Genomic DNA, 21,708 nt, shown 5'->3' on the forward strand with positions numbered 1-21,708 from the left:
GACGCATGTGTAATACGTCAGCATTTCAAAAATCAAGATGGAGGCAACTTGGACGCAAGGCTGTGTTTGGAAATTATAGTCAGCAATGTGTCAAATCTGGAACTGACTTTTCTTTCTACAGTAATTCTGACTTCCGCTGAGTAATTCTCGTGACCCTACTTAGTGCTAATAAATTAGCTAGGTTAAACTATACGACACAAAATGAACTCAGATTTAGAAGAATTGATGCCTAGGCTTCTGCCAGTGGAAACATCAGATTCTGACGATTTGGATCTGGGTGAGACTCCCAGAAATCCACAAGAATATCTCAGACAGGTTCAGTAAGTGTCCCATTTCCATGCCTTCAGATTAACCGTTTTGTTGACTCTCAAGACCTTACCCCGTATTAAATTAATGAGCTAATGTGTTGTCTTGTAGACGTGAAGCGTCACGTTGTCCAGATGTTGTTGTTGCGAAGATTGATCCCAAAAAACTTAATAAGAATCCAACTGTGAATGTCTCGGTAAGTAAGTGCATGGCGTGCTGAAACGCACCCATCGGCGCGACGGTTTTATATATAACCATATTCATGATTATTTGTACTGCTAAACTCCACATTGTACAGTTCACAGCATGTCAAGCAGCCCCCGATGGCTTTTCACCGAGTTTGAAGTGGCAGCGAAAGCAAGTCAGCAACTTCTCAGAAATAAGACAGGCAAGCAGTTCTGTTTGACTCATCACTCATTAATGGCTTAATCAATAGTTGTACAAAAAAGGGCTGTTAAACTGCTTGCTACAACGTTAGCTAGCCTAAATGTTTTCAGCCACGAAGTTAAAACTAACCAAGCTAATCTGTTCCCTTACAGTGCTTCGTTTTGAAATTAATTAATGCAGAAATGTTTTGCAGAAATGTAATTCTTGTACTAAATCAGTTTTCATGAAAAGAATATAGTTTCTAAGGTATCCACATTTTTTGCAGAGTGTTCAGAAGCACAGGCAACAGTGGGGAAGAAAGGTCCTTGATGACAATGTGGTTATGGTTAGTTCGAATGCATAATTTACACAGATGCGGTTTTGAATACACTTTCAATAAGTCAAAACTGTAATACCAACACCTATATCTGTGTTCAGCCTAAAATAGAGGATGAGGAAGGATGGAAAAGGTTCTGCCTGGGTGAGAGTGTTTACCTAGGCACTCATCCTGACTCGGGAGACAGTGACGCTCCAGGTCTCAACTATGTGAAGGTAACCAGGCCATTCATGCTTATTTTAAAGCCTTGATATGACCATTTGTTTGATAATTGGAAAATGCTGCTTTCCTGAAACTCATGATTATGTATTTTTGTGCCACAGATTGGGTTCCCACCTTTCCTCAGTATTGCAAGCCGATTAAATCAGGTTAGTATTAGACAACAGGCATAGCATGATGCTGTTGAAACTAGGGGTGTGCACGGATAATCAAATGTCTGGATAACCGCTTGCAGCATAACTATTTGAATACTATTATTTGGTTATTCTATATATGCACACAGTCATTAAGGTAAGGTAAGTTATGAGTAAAATATGGTATACCTTAGCAAATACTCACTTCAAATAATGATCTTGTTAATTTGTGGAGATCGTATGCATCTCACACTCACAACAATTTGGGTATATTTGTGGAGTGAGATGAGCTTTAGCGGTTGACGTCACAACCGAGCCCCTATCCTAGAGATCCTCAAAGAAGGAATCAGTGGATTCACCTATGGCTCATAGGGTTTATTTATTTATTTATTTATTTATTTATTCATTCATTCATTCATTCATTCATTCATTGCTGCTCTTCAAATCATTTAGTCTACCTATTGTGGCCAAAATGATTAATTAATTAGATTGAAACCTCTAGCTAGAATATATGCATTGGAAATAACGTTCCATTAATGGCTTAATCAATAGTTGTACAAAAAAGGGCTGTTAAACTGCTTGCTACAACGTTAGCTAGCCTAAATGTTTTCAGCCACGAAGTTAAAACTAACCAAGCTAATCTGTTCCCTTACAGTGCTTCGTTTTGAAATTAATTAATCACACTTACTTTCACAGTAACAACAGAAATGGCTACTCTAAGTGGGATATCAGTCTGAGAGTCTGCTGTTACAGAGAGGCATTGCTCTCCTCCACAAGAGGGCAGCATTGTTCCACCTGTTGCGCTGAGGCTGGCAGTAACCGCGCTCACACAGCATTTGGAGCACTAGCGTGCGTGTCACATCACAATGGGTGCTCAGAACTGTCGAAAAGGGGTACAGACTCCAGTTCTCCCCTTCGCCTCTTCTATTTTCAAATATAATCGGGGATACAGCTTGTTTTCTCAAAGCAGAGATGACCTCTCTGCAAGAGAAAAGAGGGATACAAGTAATACCTCCAGCACAGAGCCAAGCGGCTTCTCTTTAAGGTTTTTATAGTTCCCAAGAAGGGAGGGGGCACGAGACCTATATTGAAACTGAGAGCAGTAAACATCTCAGACAATACAGGTTCTGAATGCTGACACACACTGTGCTGCTGTGGTGCGTGCGCCCAGGCGATTGGTTCACTACGATCATACCCATCTATGAACATTTGGTGCTTCTGTTCGGACACTCTCTAAAACCCTTGCGCATTTGTCAAAAGCATTGGTGAATGGACAATTGAGTTCGGACCTGCACTCAGCTCATATCAATGTCCTAGAGCTCATGTTGAGGCACCAGGAATATGCACTATTTTCTCCCTTATGTGAGAAATTCTCATGTGCTGATCCGAGCAGACGACACAACTGGTGGCCTACATCAACAAGAATGGGGGCTTATGCTCCCTGCGACTACACAGGCTAGCACACAGACTGATTACCTGGAGCGATGCGTCCTCTCAGTTAGGGCGACGCATATGCCGGGAGTGTCAAACCAGGGAGCGGATCTACTCTCCCAGGGCCACCCTTGTGGCGGGGAATGGAAACATAACCCAGACGTGGCGAAACAGATCTGGTTGCGTTGTGGTCACCCACCAATGGACCTGACCTGACCTGTGACCTGTGACATGACCTGGACGCCTCCAGGGAGAGGCTGGAGGTTGCACAATGTTCCCAGTTCTTCTCACTGAAGAACTCTCACTGAGATTCTCAGTAGTGGAGGCGCTGGCGTGTGAGTGGCCTATGCGCCTTCCTTTATGCTTCCCCCCCCCCGCTGTCTCTAATATTCCCCACTCTAGCCAGACTGAGACATGTGAGCCTCTCGGTTATTCTGATGGCACCAGATTGGCCTCAGAAACAATGTTAGCGGAGATAACACAAATGTATGCACCGCCATGGCCCCAGGTGTTGCGCAGGGACCTGCTCCGTCACAGGGGGAAATCTGTCATCCCCACCCAGAACACCTGGATCTCTGGGATTGGCCCATGAATGGTTAAATTTAACATCTTGTGGCCTATTCCAGAATGTTGTGATGACCGATTGCGAGAGCGCCACATGCACGTACTTTGCATAATGCAAAGTGCCGTGGGTTTGAGGACTGGTGCACTGCCATTGAAGAAGAGCCCTTTCAGTGTTATGTGGGGATTTGTGTTGTCATTCCTACAAACCCTCCTCGATAAAGGAAAAGCCTTCTCCACGATCAAAGTTTATTTGGCTGCTATATCTGCGTGTCGTGTGTGATTTAACAACAAGACAGTGGGACACCCCCTCCCGGTCTGTTGTTTCATGCGCGGGGCATGCCGCTTATGCCCTGTGTCAAAACCATTATCTCCTGGATGGTATTTGCCACTGATGTTTGAGGCTTTATTGTAGAGGGTATTACTTTGGCTTATTCTACAAAAGGGCTGAATCCCCACAATGGTTCACATATAGATGACCCGGGTTCAATTCCCGATTGCTCCAGGTTGTCTGTATGCACGTCTGCTAAATACCAGTCCTTGATGTTACTGTTAAGGTTACAACCATACTGTAACTCCGGTTCTCTGATGGCATGAGTGCAGTATTTCACAAGAATGACGTCTGCTCCTCCTGGACGACAGACATGACCAGCCAGTTATGGCTTGTGTAGTGGTAGAGTGCTTCTGGAGGATAACTCACTCATACTGAGGTACCCCACTCAGGATATCAGAGAACTGGGGTTATGGTCATGACGTCATAGTGTTTTTCCTGCCTGAGGGTTAAAGTTATATTTTGTGTGACGTCACCGCTACAGCTCTATACACACTCACAAGAAAAGGTTGTACTACTCTCCCGATACATTTTCCAATTACGGCCAGCCCCATGAATAACTGAATACCCGTTCGTTGACACTGTCAGATATTTGAATATTAAAAAATGGCTACTGGTTGAAACAGCCCACTTCATATAATTGTTCATTTTTCCTAGGCCACTATTGATACCGTGTTGGAGTATTTGATTAACTGGTTTGAAGAGAGACCATTTGTCCCACAGCTGGTAAGCATCTCTATTTGCTTTTGTTTGCATGCCTTGCAAGCAGAGAGAGAAACAAATAATGAAAAGAAATAGAGAAAGCCATTGTATTTTTTATATTACTTAACTTGCACTTACAGCAGTTACATTCCTGCACTGTTTTTCTATTTCTTATGTAAAATAGTATTTATTGTTACACTAAGTCTCTATTGCTCGTAGCTTGACTGTTCTCTCCCTTGGACGTCGCTTTGGACAAAAGCATCTGCTAAATGAATAAATGTAAATGTAAATGTGATATTGACTATTTACTAATTACTAAATCTGCCATTCCTTTGCCTATATGTTAAGTTGATACTTATACTGTTTATAAGTGTACAGATTCACACACTTTCCTAAGTGTACAGTATTGTCATCTTTCCAGGGTAGGTGGCTGTATGCATTGTTGGCTTGCCTCGAGAAACCTCTTCTTCCCGAGGCACATTCCCTTATAAGACAGCTCGCCAGGCGATGTGGGAGTGTACGTGCCAGTTTGGTAAGATCCCTAATGTGTCAACATTGCATGCTCTCTTGGATGAAAATGATACAAATAATACTGAGATACATTTTTTCATTATTTGTCATCATGTTCACTTTAAAGGAGACCAAAGATGATGAGAGGTTGTCGGCACTTAACTTGTTGATTTGTCTGGTTGCCAGGTAAAATATGCACACCATTGTCACACTATTATGTTTTTTATTTAATTATTATTTGAAGATTAATTGAAATGGTTTGTTTTAATTCCTTTGTGAAGGTACTTTGAGCAGAATGACCTGGCAGATAATGACTGACTCGTTTTACGGACGAACAGAAATGGACTTGGATACGATGTACTTATGATTTTGTACTTTATGGCCTGATTAGCCAGTGAATGAGAGTTCAGAGGCCTTATTTTTATTCCTTTATGACATTTTGAATACATGATCATGTGGCACACTGTGGGGTGTCTCCATGTGATTACATTATGTGAAATAAAATATTTGTAGATACATATCTTGTCTGGTGTTTGTTTACCCATAACTCAGGTAGGAATTTCCAATTATTTGCAGTGACAACACGATTCCCTTATTCAATATGTTTAAGAAGGTAACATTTGTCAAGTAAAACTGACAGTATGGTTACACTGTACAGTGAAGGGCCAGTTTTGCTATTAGGCTTGCAGCACCATGATCAAAGACTTGATTCAAGCATATGCCAGTTTCCTACCAGCTGACAAGCATCAACCATTGTATCCGTATCCGCCAAGGAAATGGCCTCCCTTTTTACGTCCGCCCTACGTTGTTCCAGTATCGACGGCAATCATTGGCTCATGACAAAGATGGGGGTTTCTATTGGTTAATGTTTCTGCCGCTTAATGAGTTATAGCTTGTCCATGCTCACCCAGAGATGCTTTGCGCCGACTCCATTGATGTGTGCTTGTTGTGACTAAGATGGCGGTGGCTGTGAGATCTTTGCAAGATCAGCTTGAGCAGGCTAAAGAAAGTTTGAAAAATGTTGACGAAAATATCCGGAAATTAACGGGCAGGGACCCAAATGAGCTTAGGTAAGCGAAATGTTGAGACTTTGTGAAATATTTCTGACATAATCGACTTGGGTTTGCACCGCCCTAGCTGGCTAGCTAACGTTAGCTAATGTATTTCTAGTTGGCTAGCTAGGTAATAAGCTACCAAGCAGGTACTTGCGAGCTGAATGTTTAGCCAGGTGCCCGTGGGTGTGTTGAAGTATTGCAGTTTGCAAACCTGTTTCATTCATTCCAGTAATTTGCGCTTATTATAACCAATTACCACTACAGTTACATATAGTCGAGAGGTAAACTTGTACAACCCCATGTTCCCTGCGCTAGCTACACTCCCCCGTGAGCGTACGCAGGCATGCTGTTTATTTAGCTAGTTAGCTAGCATTAGCTGGTTCGGCCCCCATCGTTGTCCGTACGTTGTGCAGACAGCTGCTGCAATGGGTTTTACGCGAGGTGTATTTTCTTCGTTTGCAATATGTATCTGTTATTTTCTGGTTGGTTGTAACACAATGGGAGACGTCGAGTTTGTGACGTTAGCAATGTACGTGGCCACCTGACGTCCCCATACCAACGTAGCTACCCTCACTAGCTAGGCCAGTAGTTGTGCAATGTAGTTTTGTGATTTCATAATTGTATCTAATTAAATTGATCATTTTTTGCCGTGCGTAATGAGAGTAACATTAATTCGAAAATGAAACAAATGGACATTAAGTAAACGCACATTAAGCAAAAATGCACATAGCATCTTAATAACTAGTCGCATTTTCAAATTCTGTCAGCATAGAGGTGTTTATCCTGATGCGTAACACCAGTGACTACAGATTCAGATTACACAGAGTATAAATGTGTATTCTCCACTCTGTAGACCTGGCCAAGCCAGACGGTTGACCATCCCAGGCCCTGGTGGAGGTAGGGGGCGAGGAATCAACTTGCTGAGGTAATTAAATACTTGGTTTCGCTTAAGTCTGAAACTTAATGTGAAGTTGATTCGTCTGATCCTGATGACCTTGTTTTCTTATCGCTAACTTGTTTTCGTAGGCGTGGAATCTCTGACACTGGTGTAGGACCTCCAGCTAAACAAAGGGATATTGAAGGAGCACTTCTGCGGTAAGGCAAATTTAATTTACAAGTGAGACGTAGTTGCCAGGTTAAGGTCTTGACAGAGAATTTTGTATAGATTTAAAAAAATGTCATAATAAAATACTTTTAGAATTGAAGTGTACAATCAATGACAGTTTTGACTAATTTGTTACCATTTAGACATACTTATTCAGATTTGAAGTATGGTTTGTTTTAAGTACTTTTTATGAAACGTTTTTTTGTGAGACAGTTCAACACAGTTGTGACATTTGACGCTTTGCTATTTAGACTGGCTGGAGATCAGAGAGCGATGCGAGATTCACGCCATGACAGCGACGCTGAGGATGATGACGATGTCAAGAAAGTGAGGAAACTGTCCCTTACATTGCAGATTCTTAGTTAGTAAAAGACGCCAGAATAGCACCACAAACAACCGGCTAGTTGAAAGAAGACATTAACATTTGAGAACAGCCCATACTTGAGGAAAGACTGATTTCCTTAATGTTTGTCTGTGTATACCTGCAGCCGGCGTTGCAGTCATCCGTTGTTGCTACCTCCAAGGAGCGTACGCGTCGAGATCTTATTCAGGATCAGACAATGGATGAACGGGGAAAACAAAGGTAATTAAAACCTAACCTGATTTCCCACCTCTTGAACCAGTCTTTACTTATAACACGGGAAGTTTGAAATATAAATGCCCTGTTAGTTTCATTCCACTTTTACTGTAAACGTGCAAAATTGTTTTAAACACTAGCTTTTTGTGTCTTTGAACCTTGCAGAAGTGTCAAACTGACGTGTCACTTTTTTTTTGTTTCCTCCTTCACTTTGTGCAGAAATCGACGCATGTTTGGCCTGTTGATGGGAACATTACAGAAATTTAAACAAGAATCTACAGTGGCTAGTGACAGGGTAAGAATGAAATGCTACTTCATAAGGTTCAGTGCACCAAAGTGACGCAAAATTAGCTGTGATTAGCTTTAGTCAATATCCCAACAACGTGAGTATATTTTTCTTGGAACTTTTTAAATTGAAATCAAACTTACTACTGACCTATAGAGGACATTTGGTCTTGCCTCAGTTTCTGGGTATTTGATGAAAAGTAGTTTGAAGTGAGCTGTTCACTGTATGTATAACAAGTTCAGAATTTTGCTGCGTCATTGGTGGTGGATAACATTCCAAACTTAACAGTTAATTTAATCTTTGGGAATTGCCTTTCTGTTCTTTATTCTCTCCTCAGCAAAAAAGACGCCTGGAGATTGAGCAGAAATTGGAAGTGCAAGCTGAGCAAGAGCGTAAGAAAGTGGATGGTGAGAGAAGAGAGCTCTTTGAAGAGAGACGGGCAAAACAGACTGAGCTGAGGCTTCTGGAGCAGAAAGTGGAACTTGCCCATTTGGTGAGTATTTCAGATACTTTTTTTTTTTGCTCCAGTTCCTTTCTTTTGAGAGTGGGAGGTCTCTGGAGACAGACAGAAATTACAAGTTGTAGTTCTCTCAAATTCTCTGTGTCTTAGTTCTTTCAAGCTGTCTGTTATTGAAGATTCGACTTGACTGCACTCTCACTTTCCTTATTGTTTCTCAATGTCTTTCCTAGCAAGAGGAGTGGAATGCACACAATGCAAAAATAGTCAAGTTTATTCGCACAAAGACTAAGCCACCCATCTTTTACTTGCCTGGCAAGATGTGCTCAGCAACCCAGAAGCTGATAGATGAATCTCAGAAAAAAATGAATGGTAAGTGATGCAGTCTCCTGTTATGAGATGTTCATGGTGGATGTTGGTTCATGGGTATAAACGTGTAAGTAATGCAATGCATCCTGCTTGGTAATCGAGCCAGTTATTAAATACATTGCACAGTGCCTCCACTGACACTAGTGTGGTAGATTTATTTACTGGTGGAAGACTTTTGTAAAGTACCGGAGTAGTAGATCACCCTTTGGCTTTTTGCAGGCCTCTTTGAGGAGAGACGCAAGGCTTTTGCCGAGCAGCTCGACAAGATGGAGGCTCGGCCTAGGCGCCAGCCCCAGAGGGCTGGTGACCGGGAGCAGGACGAGCGCACCCATGAGGAAGGCGCGAAGAAAGAAGAACGAGAGGAGGGTAAGCCGGGTCAGGTAGTGAAGGTGACGGGTAACCGCCACGATTTGGAGATGGAGGAGGATGATGAGGAGGAGGAAGATGATGACAAGGAGGAAGATGAGATGGAGGATGGGGAAGAGAAGGAGCCTAGGGGCAGGGCAGGGCGCAGGCAGGTTAGGGTGTCAGATGAGAAGGGGCAGGGGGAAGGGAAGGGGAAAAGGGTGGAGGATAAGGAGGAGGCGGCGGATGAGTCTGAGGAAGATGTAGGGGCCAGGGAAGCAGAGGAGCAGATGGAGGTAGGTGAGGTAGAGGAGGAGAAGAAGGAGGAGGAGGAGGCCACAGGTAAGGGGGATCAGACTATGGTGGAGAGCCCAGAGGCTGAGGTGATTGCTGAGGAGGTAGGTAGCCAGGGTAGGCAGGAAGAGGAGGAGAGGGAGGGTAAGGGCCCTCAGCAGGAGCCAACGACCGAGCCCCAAACCCCAGCAAACGGTACGGAAGGCCAGCCGGCTGATGCCAAAGAGCCCATCCCAGAACCATCAATCCCTGTATTGGAAGCCACAGATGGCACCTCAGCCCCAGTTCCCCAAACTGCAGCACTTGGTGGTACCATTGCCGCTGCACCCCTCGACACCCTCTCCCAACCGTCTACCCATGAGCATTCCACTGCCCTCCCATCTCCCGCTAAAGACGCCCCAAAAGAGGTCAGGTCAGAGGGTCAGCCGGAGACCGATCGGGGCCGTGCCAAGGCCCGGGACAAGAAGAGCAAAATCAGCAGCTCGTCATCTTCGAGCGGCTCCAGCGGCTCCTCGTCCAGCGGGAGCAGCTCCTCGTCCAGCGGCTCCAGCTCCAGGAGTGGCTCAAGCGGCAGCTCCTCGAGCTCCTCCAGTTCCACCAGCAGGAGTCGCAGCCGGGCCAGGGACGGGCACAACCGGGACGGGCACAACCGGGACGGGCACAACCGTGACCGCAAGCGCCAGAGGAGGCCCTCTGACCGGGAGAGGAAGAAGGGAGGTGACCGGAGCCACAAGTCCTCCAAGAGTGGTGCCGGAAGCACCCGGGATGGGAAAGGATCCAAGGATAAGTCGGACCGGAAACGGACAGGTTCGGAGGGAGACCGTTCGGGGAAGAGGCACTCGCGTAGCGATCGTGACCACAAGTCCGACCGGAAGGAGAAAAGGCGCTGAAAAGGCGGGGTTTAAAAAAAAGGGGGGGGGGGTATAAAAATATCTTTAAGTGTCAGATGTCTTATCTTGAGAATACACCTAAGCTGTCAGTGATTCATATGCTGGTTGTTGAGCTGCAGAGTTGAGGTGAGATGCTGGGGGAGAGGAGGATAGGACTGTTGAATGAAGTCCCCACGTCTCAAAATGTAAAATCAAATATGGGCCTTTTTTTTAACCTTTATCCACCTCCAGACTTCAGTCTAGCACCTAATCATTTTCCTTTTAGGAGTCGTGTGCTTTCATCTGTAATTTTAAAAATTCTTTTTAAGTCTGCTTTGTGGCAGCACATCAGTTCGACAGTTATCTTTTTTCTTTTTTCCCTTCCTCTACCCAGTTCATATTGCTAAGGAACAGGCTGGGAAGTTTCTGTGCATTTCCAACTGTGCTGCGCTACACAGGGGTACCTGTTTATTTTTAGCGATTTTAGGAAATGTTGATTCTTTACCAGAACAGGAGGGGTGATCTTTTATGAGGTTGGCCTCATAAAAGGATAGTTTTTCTTTTTGTACAATTGACAGAAAACAATAAAAGAGGTTAACCGAAAGTGCCTGTCCATTTCATTTTTGTTTTCTTCTAAGGTACTGATGCATGGTTGCTGTTATTAAACTCAACTAAAAATGTTGTCACTAGGCTGACTGGTTCATGACTGAACTAATGTGCAGTCGTGGCTTTTTCGGGCTATGCAAGAAAAGGTTGTGACGTATGGAGAAACATTGGTTCTGTAGAAGCCAATGGCAGAATGTGCCTTGCTTTGCTAGTACGACTAGAAGTCATATACACACTTTTTACCAGAACAGGATGAGGAATGGGAAGCCATTTTGTATTTAAATTCTATTGGTAAACACTGATTCTTTAGTGTCGTGAGCAGTGTTCAAGAACAGGTGCTTGTTAAACTTTCAAACCCATAATGAATCGTTAGCGAGTTTGGAAAGGCTCCATAAAATGGATTGATGTATGGCTGTGTGACTGGGTCTCTTCAGGTTTTCTTGTAATTGCTGATGTACCTCAAGCTGGTGACGATTAATGGTATGTTTCAAATTATGCTGTGGAGGCTTCATGCAGCTCTGCAACATCCAAAGCACTGTGAGGTAAGCAGACTTCGTGTAGACTTGAGGCATACTGCATCATTCCATGCATGTGGGGAGTTGCCAAAGAACTGGAGGTCGAGTTGATCCAAGGTGTGTGTGAAGTGGATCAACTACTGAACAAAGCTTTCCTTTAATTTGGTTAGAGAAGGAGAAATTGTGGGTATTCAGTTTCTATGAAGGGTTGGACCAAAGGTTGTGTTCAGGTTTTCCACCCATCTCCCTCCTAACCTGTGAACCTTTTATGGTAAATGCTAGAACAGAGGTGCCCTAGTTAATAATAGATGTTTGGACTACTGCTACTTCATACCAGTGCCAGGTCGGTGTGGATCAAACCTAATCGGTCAAGATTGCTTGAAGCCGATGGAATCATTGGAAGGCAGCCTACACGCACAATGGTAAGCAGCATTCCTGGTGAACACCACCATGTGGCCCTTCAGCAAGAACCGGCACAACGGTGTGTTCAGAATTTTGCAGAATGAACGTGCTAAAGAATATCAGGGATCGAATATAATGTGGAATTTTGACATATTCAATGATGAATGTATTCTTTAATTGGAATGTTCAAAACCCTGCACTAAACCACTATTCTGTAGGTATGTTCTGAATGTATCTGTGGTCATGCTTATCCACTCTGGTTAATGGGAAGCATCCTGGCAAATATTGATCAATATTACAAGCCTGGGCATTACAGGAAGCCTCAGGCAGCTTTGTGTGATCGTCATTAAAGTGCTCTCTGTCAGAGCATGATGTTACAGTCATTCACCACTTGGTGGCAGTAAAACTCTTTGGGCCAACCAGCCATCAGTGGCACGGTTGGCTAAGTTGTGAATAATGAAACCGAGTGCACAAAATATGAATAATTCAAGAGATGATCAAGAACACATTATACCCTCCACTATATACTCAAAATCCACCAGACTGGCGGTGCCTTTTTCACGAGGTGAAATACAACTTCCAGTCAGGTGAGAGCTGCTCCATATTGCTTATTGATATCCAGCCTACAATCTAATATGAGAGTTCCACCTGCATTTGAAATCCCCTCATCTCTGAAATGTCAAGATGACCAGTCTGTGCATTGTCATTTTCAATTCTCCCTTCGTGAGGCATCAATCTGAAACTGGGAAGGTTATTAATGGCTGCACGTGGTGATGTGTCAAGTGATTACAGATTATGATTGGTGACCTCAGAACAGAAAAATATTGATGGGAGGAAAATATTGCGTAACCGCGTTGTGTAATATCATGTACCCCTGAGTAGGATTGCTAATTTGGGCTCACTTTAGTCTAGTCTCATCGTTTAACGTACTTGACTGAGATTGGGTCTGGGGTTGTTTTTGAGGCTTGTGTTGTTTGTTGTATTACCGGAGCTCCGGCCCTGCCCCTGGCGAGGTCCTTCAGCCGAGGAGAAGTGAGCAGTCAGCTGTTCTCCCTCTCATTAATGGCGCCCTGCATCTCTGATGAGGCTGGATGGTGAAGCCCTCGATTGATCCAGCGCTGATGAAAAACTGCTGGATAAACAGGATCATATGGGTCTTGGAAGAGGCCAGCCCTGGGGGAGTTTGATTAAGGGGTGGTTGGGGAGGGGCAGGGAGAGGATTAGAACCCTTGTTTATAGAGATGCCTCTGTTTTAGGCCTGAGTGCTGATTTTATGACTACTTGTCTCTCCATTGCTTGTGGCATGGACACGCTGTTAGTATTTATTTTGACACACCCACCAGGCTGTGATGCAGACCAAGATAGACACTAAGTCCAGGTACTTGCAGAGTCATTTGCTGCTGTGAAAGTCAGTCAGGGGACTCAAATGTCTAATGTCTGAGGTAATGTGTAGCATATGGGTAGAGAGTATAGACTTATTTTCCACGGCATGCCAGTTTCTGCCGAATGACCTGGCTATCAGTTAACATGAAGAGGGTCTTGAGACAAAGTATTCTCATTTGTAAAAGCCAGTCTTTCATTGTGTGTGAAGAACAGGGCTTGGATGATGTGCTGCACAGTGAAGCGCACCTAGGCCAGCCAGAGGCTTCCGCGGCGGCTACACTTTCCCAGTGGTCAGCGTTTTTTTTTAGCCCTGCCGGGGCAGAGAACAGCCAGATATTTCCAGATCAATAGCAAGATTCTTCCCCCTGAAGCTTCAAAAGCCGCAAGGTTGAGCTGGGTTTAATGAGATCGTTGCAGCACCTCTTTCGCTCTCTGTCTGTGGGTTACGCCTCAGAATGGGCTCTGCATTCGGAGTAGACAAACTGGTCTCCGATTTATGTTTTTAAAGGAGCTTCATGGAATTTTGGTCTAAAACTATCAAGCTATCCACCTAAAAAGCAGTTGGCACTGATAATAGCTTGCGACCTGGCATCTTTTGGCTATATTGTTTGTGTTGCTGTGCTGTGAAGAATTTTCAAACATATTCCAGACCGCAGAACTACATAGTGCATAGCCTGGATGCCTAGTGGGAATGCCAGGTGTGTTGTTCTGTCCTTCACATGGCCATATACCATCAAATTAATATGACATAAAAAGCAGTTGCTCTTAAAAACATCCCTGAAAAAAGTGGCAAATAGTTACATAATGTTGCTTTAACTCGTAAAGTTTCCTTCAAATCCTCATGATGGGACCATAAATGCTTCTCTGGATTGATGTGTATATGGAATGGATAGTATGGCGTATTTGTGAGGCTTGGGGACAAGGTGGCATAAGCCATATTGGCTTGTGTGAATTTCAAGTCAGCGGTTGAGCCTTGCATGCATCATCTTGGCTGCAATTGATCGAGTCTCCCTTATTCCTTGGCCGTTGTAAGCCGCAGCAGTGACTGGGGTAGGAGGGGGAGGGAGGGAAAGAGAGAGAAACCCTTCACTCACCCTGTTGAGGTCGAAAAAAAGCTTGCAACCAAATGGACACAAATACCCTCAAAATCGATATTAATATATGCTTTCTGCTGACTAAAGTGTAGCCCCGGCCAACATCTTCCTGTTCTGTTGTAAACTCAGTAAGTAAAAAGAGCTTACCACAGGAATTGCCATGCAAGATGCTCCCTCCATTTTCGTGTCACAGAATGATGCCTTCAATTCCCATTCAACCCTGAAGATGTGATGACATGTACATGGATCAATTCATCCCTCAGCGCACACACTATAAAAGGAACATCGATCAGTTCTCTTGAGTGCATCTCTTTTAGAAAAGAATAGAGTTTTGAATGGCTCTGCCCTTAGAGATGCCGTGACAAAGGGTCTCGGCGTGACCCCCCGAGGCAGTCAAGTGTGTATGTGTTGCAACAAGTAACACAAGGAACCCATCAAATCATTCCTGGCGATCAGCTGCCACAAAGAATCGGGCGAAATGGGGGTTTTAAGCTTGTTTTCTGTCCCTGAGAGGAGACATGAGGGAAGAGCTGTGCTGTGTCGAGCTGAGGTGCTTAATGTAATCTTGTGTCTCGCGTCACACACTCAGGCACGTGGGAGCCGTGTGAGGGGCTTAAAAGATGTCAGCCCAGTGCCCCCGATGGCGGGCAGCCCTTAGGTGGTTTGGTTCCACATGTAATAGCAGATCCAGTGAGGTCAATGGGGTTTTTAAAATATGGGCAACTCTTTTTTAAATGAATGAAGGAAGTTGTTTCAGTATAAAGGCTTAAATAAGTCTGCCACAAGTCTTGCAATTTAGCAAAAGTTAAATGTTTTATTAATGGAGTCAGTCATCTTGCAGATCTACAGCACATTGCTCACCAACTATCCAGCTCACATGTACTCCTGCGGTATTGTAACATAAAATGTCTTATTGACATGTGGCCTTTGGGAAAGGTAATATCTACTGTGAACAAAAGTTGTGTCTGTGCTCAACAACATTGCAGTGTTTAGGTGTCCGTGAGATTCAGGTTCTAATTAATTACGTCTGTTTCTAAAAATATCAGTGCCACGATACGATATGGCACGATCTGCCGCAACAGCCAACGAGAAACATTCACGATTAGGATTCATACAGTCTTTTTGACGGGATCAGAATAAGAACATAAAGTTAGTGTGCAAGTGCAGATGCTGTACCCTGGTAAACACGTTTGCACAACCTTGCGCTGTGTTGTTGGTTTTGATCTGGCACCCAAGAGATTGCAGTTGCAGGATGTGACTATACTCCACTCAGGAGAATACCTGGAGCTCAGAACTAGGACATGGTGCTGTTGTGAGGCAAGCTTGATTCATCCCGTTACTTGTAGCATGTCTGTCACTGTCACCAAGTATCAGAAATGTTTTTTTTGACATCCGCACATTATAACATCTACACCTCGGTCTTAATCGCATTAAAATCCATCCCTTTTGTAGTATACTAAACAAGTTAGACGTCAAGTAATTTACACAGCAAATATGGTTAGTGTATCATCACCATTAATACAAACTTAAACACACACACACATAAACACTCCCACAGAAAGTGCCCGCTGTTGGCTGGCCGAGTGAGATGTAAATATCCCTTTCTTTTTGTAGCCGAGGCCAGAGGAAGTGGGTCAGCCGATATGGCCTGGCTGCAGCCACACAGTGTGGGCTCCAGTCAGCCGGCCAGCAGAGCTGTCAAATGGAGACTCCACTGCTTGTGCTGTGCCTGTGGCTGATCCTGGTTCAAAGACCCAGGTCCCCATCCTCTACATCCTGCCCTGGGGGGTTAAGAACAGGTGCAGTGGTGTTACGTTTCGGCCACATACACACACAGACTGGCTATCTATCCTCTGATAAGTTAAAAAATTGTGCTCATCTGCAATGCAGATGGTAAATGCGGAATACCAGGTAGGGGATTTTTACCATCTGAGAGTGATGTGGTGTGAGAGTAAGATGCACATCAAGGCTAGCGACCAGATCCCCACTGATTGGTTCTCAGGGCAGAGTTAGGGCAGCCATACATGACTGATTTCTTAAGAATGCTTCCTAGAAATGTTTATGCAAGCTTTTGGTGTTATTGCTTTTATCAAGTAGTTGGATAGAAGTGTTTAATTTATGCTCGTTGTAGATTCACTGCGAACTCGAGGCAGAGGAGGCTCCCAGCTTCCATAGAAAAACATCTTCACAACCTTCTACAAAGCTGAAGAGTGTATTGAATACTCTGCTTTTTACCTTGAGAGCACACTCGATGCGAAGTACAATATGTGGCGCAGAGGCGGTCCAGCACGAGGTAGTGAAGTGAAGAACTGCCATCATCCTGACCTTGTTGATTCTAAGCCAGCATGACTTATAGCGGGGGATGGGAAAAATGCCACCCCCTTTTTTTCCTACAAATGATGGGCTTCCTTAGCGTTTGAATCCTTGTCCTTGACCTTTTCACTTTTGCACAACATATAGTACCGAGGACGTGGGTGTGAGTAAGTGATATAGCAAGAGCTCCTTCTCTCTAGGAAAGAGGAGAGATAAGTTGCATTAAGAAATGCCCGTTAGCCTTGAAAGTGAAGGTAAATAGCCTCGTGGGCCTCAGGAGTGGCACCCCCCAACAGCAATTTGTTGCTTGGTTTCTGGCCGGACCTTAGCCCTGCCAGCATCATTAGGAACTCTGCTTTGATTTCATTTTCTTAAAGTGATGTTGGGCAGCTCCCTGGAAAGTTTGCCTGCCTGCACTCTCCAAGAGATTCCCTTAAATGTTCTATGTTCTTTTATGTGCTCATTTGTAAACCACTTTGAATTACTGATGTATGAATTGTGCTATATAAAGAAACCTGCCTTGCCTTGCCTTAAAGTGAATGAAACTGCACCACTCTATCTAAACTAGCTGTAAAGTTTTACAATTAATACCGACCTGGTAAATGCACAAGTGGAACACTGTTTAGATAGGGGAATCCTGGTGTTTCTTAGATGCTTGTATGCTATGGAAGGCCTTAAGAGGGGGCTCAGAGATCTGTTTTAAAACAAACAGGTTAAGGCCCTCTTTTTTGTGAAAGGGGGAAATTTGAAGGTGATTGTCGAGGAGTGTAGCGCCGAGATAAGCCTGTAAGGTCATCGCCGCCTGTCTTTGTGAGAAATGTGAGTGAGGCCCACAGAGCACTGCTTCATTTGTCTGTTTCCTTCATCCTGTTTTTGTTTGGAATTGCTCCGTTATAAACGTGTAGAAGAAAAAGTTTGGAAACCTTGATTCCAGGCAGTCTGTTATCTTTTTTTCTTTTCTTCTTTCAGCCCACAGCCACAGGCAAAACCATTCACTTCAAATAAGACTCTTGTTGCCTGCTTGTAAAGAACAAACAATTAGATTTTTCATGGTTGAAGCAAACAGTCTGATGTTCCTAGGCGCTGTTTCACCAATGACAAATCTAAATGGGGCACATTGTCCTGTGTGCCGTCAGGTCATGGCCGACAGTCATGGCTGGACTCAGTAGATCTCGATGTAATCAGGCCCCCTTCCAGTGTCTCGAAAAATCTCATCATAAATCACAGAGCTGCTAGTAGATGCCATATGAATCATCAGAAATCTGACTAATGTCTATATTATTAAATAAATGCGGAACATTGCAGGTGACATTCACCAATAAGTCAGTGTGGGTGCAGCTCTTTTCTTTCCCCGCTCCAAATGTGACAGATTATGCACATGGCCACAAATTGTATGCGCTCTATTTTTAAATGCCTCTGTGCCTCAGGTGAGTCTCTGTGCTCTCTCTCTCTCACTCTCCCTCTCTCTTTCCTTCTTTTCACTCACTCTCTCCATTCCTGCACATCAGTTTTTCTAGTCAGCCAGCGCCTATCAAAGAGATAACGGGGGTTGCCATGGAAACCAATCCCCCACTGTTCAGGCTGCAGTTAAGGGCTTTTTTTTAAAGTGTTTGTTAAAGCTGATTCCTGCTTGCTTTTTTTTTCGTCTCACTTTTGCATTCTCTTCCTCCCTGCCACTGTTTTAATTTTCTTATTTGTTTTCCCACAGGACAAGCCCTTTAATGATCTGCCCTTTCTTTCTCTTTTAAGGACGGTGAGCCGGTCAACGCTCATCTCTACAAAGGCTGCAGAGCCAGGGCGCAGTAATGGCCTCTCTCTTCCAGAGGCTGACTCTTCTCAATTGCTTTCTGATGGGGCTCGTGTCCTTCCTCTTCCTCCCTCACAACTAAACAGCAGGTGTCACCAGTGGCCTATCAGAAACAAGCCCACACACACACGAACAGCACTCCACAACTCTAAGCTGTTCTCTCCAGAAATACTGACTTGTTAGCACTCTACCACCAGTTAATCTTTCCAGTGCTCCTTCTGGGTTGTGGGTGGCACCGGGTTTAACTGCTGACGTTGGGGTGAGAGGCAACAGTTAACCCCCCCCCCCCCCTCCCTCTCTCCCCATTATTTCCACTGTTATAACTCCTGAGAAACAAGCTCTGCTTATCAGGTCAGCTTCTGACTCGCTCAGTAACCGGGGTTCCTCAGAGAAATCACCTCACTCTCCCCTACATTGCCGCCACTGTGAAGAGAGAGAGAGAGTAAGAAGAGTGACCAGAGCCCGCTGTGTGTGACAAGATTGCAATTCGGGCCCCCTAATCACATTAGTTTTCTCCTTCTTTGCCTCTCATCCACTTGTTCCCAGGTAGCCATTACAGTCTCAGGCTGGGGGCCCCAGAGCAAGCAGGCACAGTCAGCTTTAATTGCTTCCCTGTCACCAGGTGAATAATACCCATGTTGGAAATGGCACTTGGCCTGGTGATCTAATATTGAATCAGTGGCTATATTTATTTCCTTTCAGAGCGAGAGAGAATGAGAGAGGAAAAGAGAGAGGGAGAGAGGAAGATAGATTCGATCCAGGTCACCCCTCAACAACTCTCACTCCTTGTTTAAGTTGTCTGTCCTGTACTTTAGTTTACAGTGTTGCCATGGAGCCTAGGCTAAGCCACGCGTTGTCTTCTATGATTGCATGGATGTGCTTTTTCTCCATGATTGCACACTCTATCTCTCTCTTTCTCACTCTCACTCACACACACACACACACACACACACACACACACACACATACACACACACACACACATACACACATACACTCACACACACACACACATACACATACACACACACACACACACATACACACACACTCACACACACACGTTCTCTCTCTTACTCACTCTCACTCACACACACACACACACACACACACACACACACACACACACACACACACACACACACACACACACACACACACACACACACACACACACACACACACACACACACACGTTCTCTCTCAAAGCTGTGACCATTAGTGTGGGACTTGAAGCAGATGCTGCTCTGTACTGATCTCCCAGGCAAGAGCGAGTGACAGCTATGATCGTTCACCGTTAAAAGCAAGTGGCAGGTGCCTGTTGCGCTAACAGTGTTTCAAAATAGGACCTGACAGCGAGGTTTTGGAAAAACACTGGATGCTCCATGCTTCTTTTATTGGACGTACCTATGTAAATGGGAACTTTTATGTCGATTTTTATTCCAAATGTTTTCTCACGCTTTTTTTGTTTGTTGCTGCAAATCAAAACAAAAAAAATAGTCAAATTATGCGTCCTTCTGTTGCTGAGATTTTTCATGTAATGGAAATGGTGTCTGTCCTGACACCCCCGAAACACAAGCTGTGACCTCAAGTGAAGCGTGGCACTGACGGAAATGAACTCCGGGAAAATGAAGAGCGGCCACAGCCCCCCCTGCCACAGCCCCCCCCCCCCCCCCCCCCCCCCCCGCTGGCGCCTGGGGTGAGATCCTGCCATCACCACTGATGCTGCCGCTGCCGGGGCTGTGGCAGCGCCGGTCCAGGGAGGGCCACGTGCATAGCGGTGTTAAATAGAGAATTAATAAACCTGATGTAACAGACTGTCGGCTTCGGTTTCTGCTCGGCGCGCCTCATTTGTCGTGTCCCGCTGTGTGGGTCTCTCCTCACCAAACCTCTTTCTCTCTCTTCCCCTGCCCGCAAACCCCCCGCCCCACCCTTCTTCCTCTCCTCTTCAGAGTGACCCGGCTTAACCTGTTTTGAGGAAGGAAAGCATGGGTGTTTTAAAACAGCTCCAGGGTTTTAAGGATTTTAAATCAACTTTCTTTACTGAATTTAGTCATTATTATATTGCAGAGAGGAGTTTAACAACATCTGTCACTTTTACCTTTACGGGTTCAAACTGCATCAGAGAGACAAATCAAACACAAACACAAAAATGGGATGAGATTAAATGATAATAAAGCCTGAAGTCAATGATTTAAGTTTGCATGTCATAATGGGGTTTGTACCTCTACAGCTTCCTATCCATGTTGATCTATGCAGGCTAAGTCAACATGATTGTGTTAGTACTTAATTATCATACTCTTTGCATCTTTGAAATAGTGTTAACTTGGTTGCTCTGAATTACAACTAAGGTTACGTCATGCTAAAAAAAACACTGAATTTCTAGTGAAGCTAACAGTTAATTGCTAATGCCTAACGTGTGTTGCACAAAAGCTACCAAAGCAGTGGGTGGACACTAATCAAATCTTTGACCATATAACACTTAACTTGCTGGTTTGGTTAATCAATTGACTTAATGTGGACGGTCAAAGGGCTTATAATTGACTAGTTGGAGAGAGGGTTTTATCCTGTAGTGCACAGATTGCAAAGCTGATGCTGCAGCCTATGCTGATATATCAGAAGAAGTGCTGTGGACTGTGTTCAGTGGTGGTGGTATTGGGGAACTGAATGACTACATATGCAACAAAAAAAAACACACCAGATTTTCCTGCTTTTTAGAAAAGGGAGTGCAACCCATCAATGTGTAATTGCATCCATAAAGTTCTAAATGTCTAAAGATGTTTCTTGCTGCAAGACAGTCTGGCCATGAAGGTGTCAGAAAAAAAGAGGAGTCATGTGAAAGGGGATGGAATGAGAACCGCTAGGCTCAAGCACCACAAGAAAAAAAAGAGAGATGAGGTAGAAATGAGAGACTGAGGAAAAAAAGGGCTAACTTTTTCTCCTTTGACTGATAATTGCTGGACGAGAGACAGGCGCTGTCCATCACGCTCTCCTTTAAGAGATGGCTGCATTAAGGTTTAATGCTTCTCCTTCGCCACAGTCCACTCACTGGCAGACAAGCAGATGGCTTGGAAACTGTCTGGACTAAGCTGGGCGTTTTTCTGCAGCCCCAGCAGAGATGTTGTTTTTTTTCTTTTTTTTCTTCTGCTGAACACGGAACACAGAAGAGGAGGAAGAGAGACTGCTGCAGTCTGCTTTTCTCCTCCACTCTTTCTTTCTGTAACTGCTTTTCTCTTTCGATTTCTTCATTTCTTTTCTTCTTTTTGCTGTTTTTCAGTGCTCTCTCTTAACCCATCTCATCTCTCTGTCTCCCTCTCTCTCTCTCTCTCTCTCT

General features: G+C 44.4%; 2 protein-coding genes across 2 annotated transcripts; both read left to right on the plus strand.

Annotated features, from left to right (window-relative positions):
• Positions 1-32: 32 nt before the first annotated feature.
• On the plus strand, positions 33-5,415 carry gemin2 (gem (nuclear organelle) associated protein 2). Its single transcript, XM_012826801.3, has 10 exons — positions 33-320; positions 418-502; positions 605-694; positions 959-1,018; positions 1,111-1,224; positions 1,333-1,377; positions 4,343-4,411; positions 4,809-4,919; positions 5,025-5,083; positions 5,179-5,415. The coding sequence occupies exons 1-10, from the start codon at positions 202-204 to the stop codon at positions 5,213-5,215; spliced, it is 789 nt and encodes a 262-aa protein (XP_012682255.2). The 5' UTR covers positions 33-201; the 3' UTR covers positions 5,216-5,415.
• A 365-nt stretch (positions 5,416-5,780) lies between these two features.
• On the plus strand, positions 5,781-10,858 carry pnn (pinin, desmosome associated protein). The gene is made up of 9 exons (XM_012826881.3): positions 5,781-5,967; positions 6,806-6,877; positions 6,979-7,047; positions 7,309-7,384; positions 7,546-7,640; positions 7,854-7,929; positions 8,258-8,413; positions 8,611-8,749; positions 8,966-10,858. Exons 1-9 carry the CDS (start codon positions 5,855-5,857, stop codon positions 10,273-10,275), a joined length of 2,106 nt encoding a protein of 701 aa, XP_012682335.2. The 5' UTR covers positions 5,781-5,854; the 3' UTR covers positions 10,276-10,858.
• The last annotated feature ends 10,850 nt before the right edge of the window (positions 10,859-21,708 follow it).

This window comes from Clupea harengus, chromosome 14, assembly GCF_900700415.2.
Source record: "Clupea harengus chromosome 14, Ch_v2.0.2, whole genome shotgun sequence".
Taxonomy (NCBI): domain Eukaryota; kingdom Metazoa; phylum Chordata; class Actinopteri; order Clupeiformes; family Clupeidae; genus Clupea; species Clupea harengus.

Bases quoted from the DNA above. Each gene is read 5' to 3' on its own strand.
- pnn (XM_012826881.3), top strand. From the start codon at position 5,855: ATGGCGGTGGCTGTGAGATCTTTGCAAGATCAGCTTGAGCAGGCTAAA. The intron at 7,930-8,257 runs GTAAGAATGAAA...TTCTCTCCTCAG, and splicing joins CTACAGTGGCTAGTGACAGG to CAAAAAAGACGCCTGGAGAT. The intron at 8,750-8,965 runs GTAAGTGATGCA...GGCTTTTTGCAG, and splicing joins ATCTCAGAAAAAAATGAATG to GCCTCTTTGAGGAGAGACGC.
- gemin2 (XM_012826801.3), top strand. From the start codon at position 202: ATGAACTCAGATTTAGAAGAATTGATGCCTAGGCTTCTGCCAGTGGAA. The intron at 503-604 runs GTAAGTAAGTGC...CACATTGTACAG, and splicing joins ATCCAACTGTGAATGTCTCG to TTCACAGCATGTCAAGCAGC. The intron at 4,412-4,808 runs GTAAGCATCTCT...TCATCTTTCCAG, and splicing joins GACCATTTGTCCCACAGCTG to GGTAGGTGGCTGTATGCATT.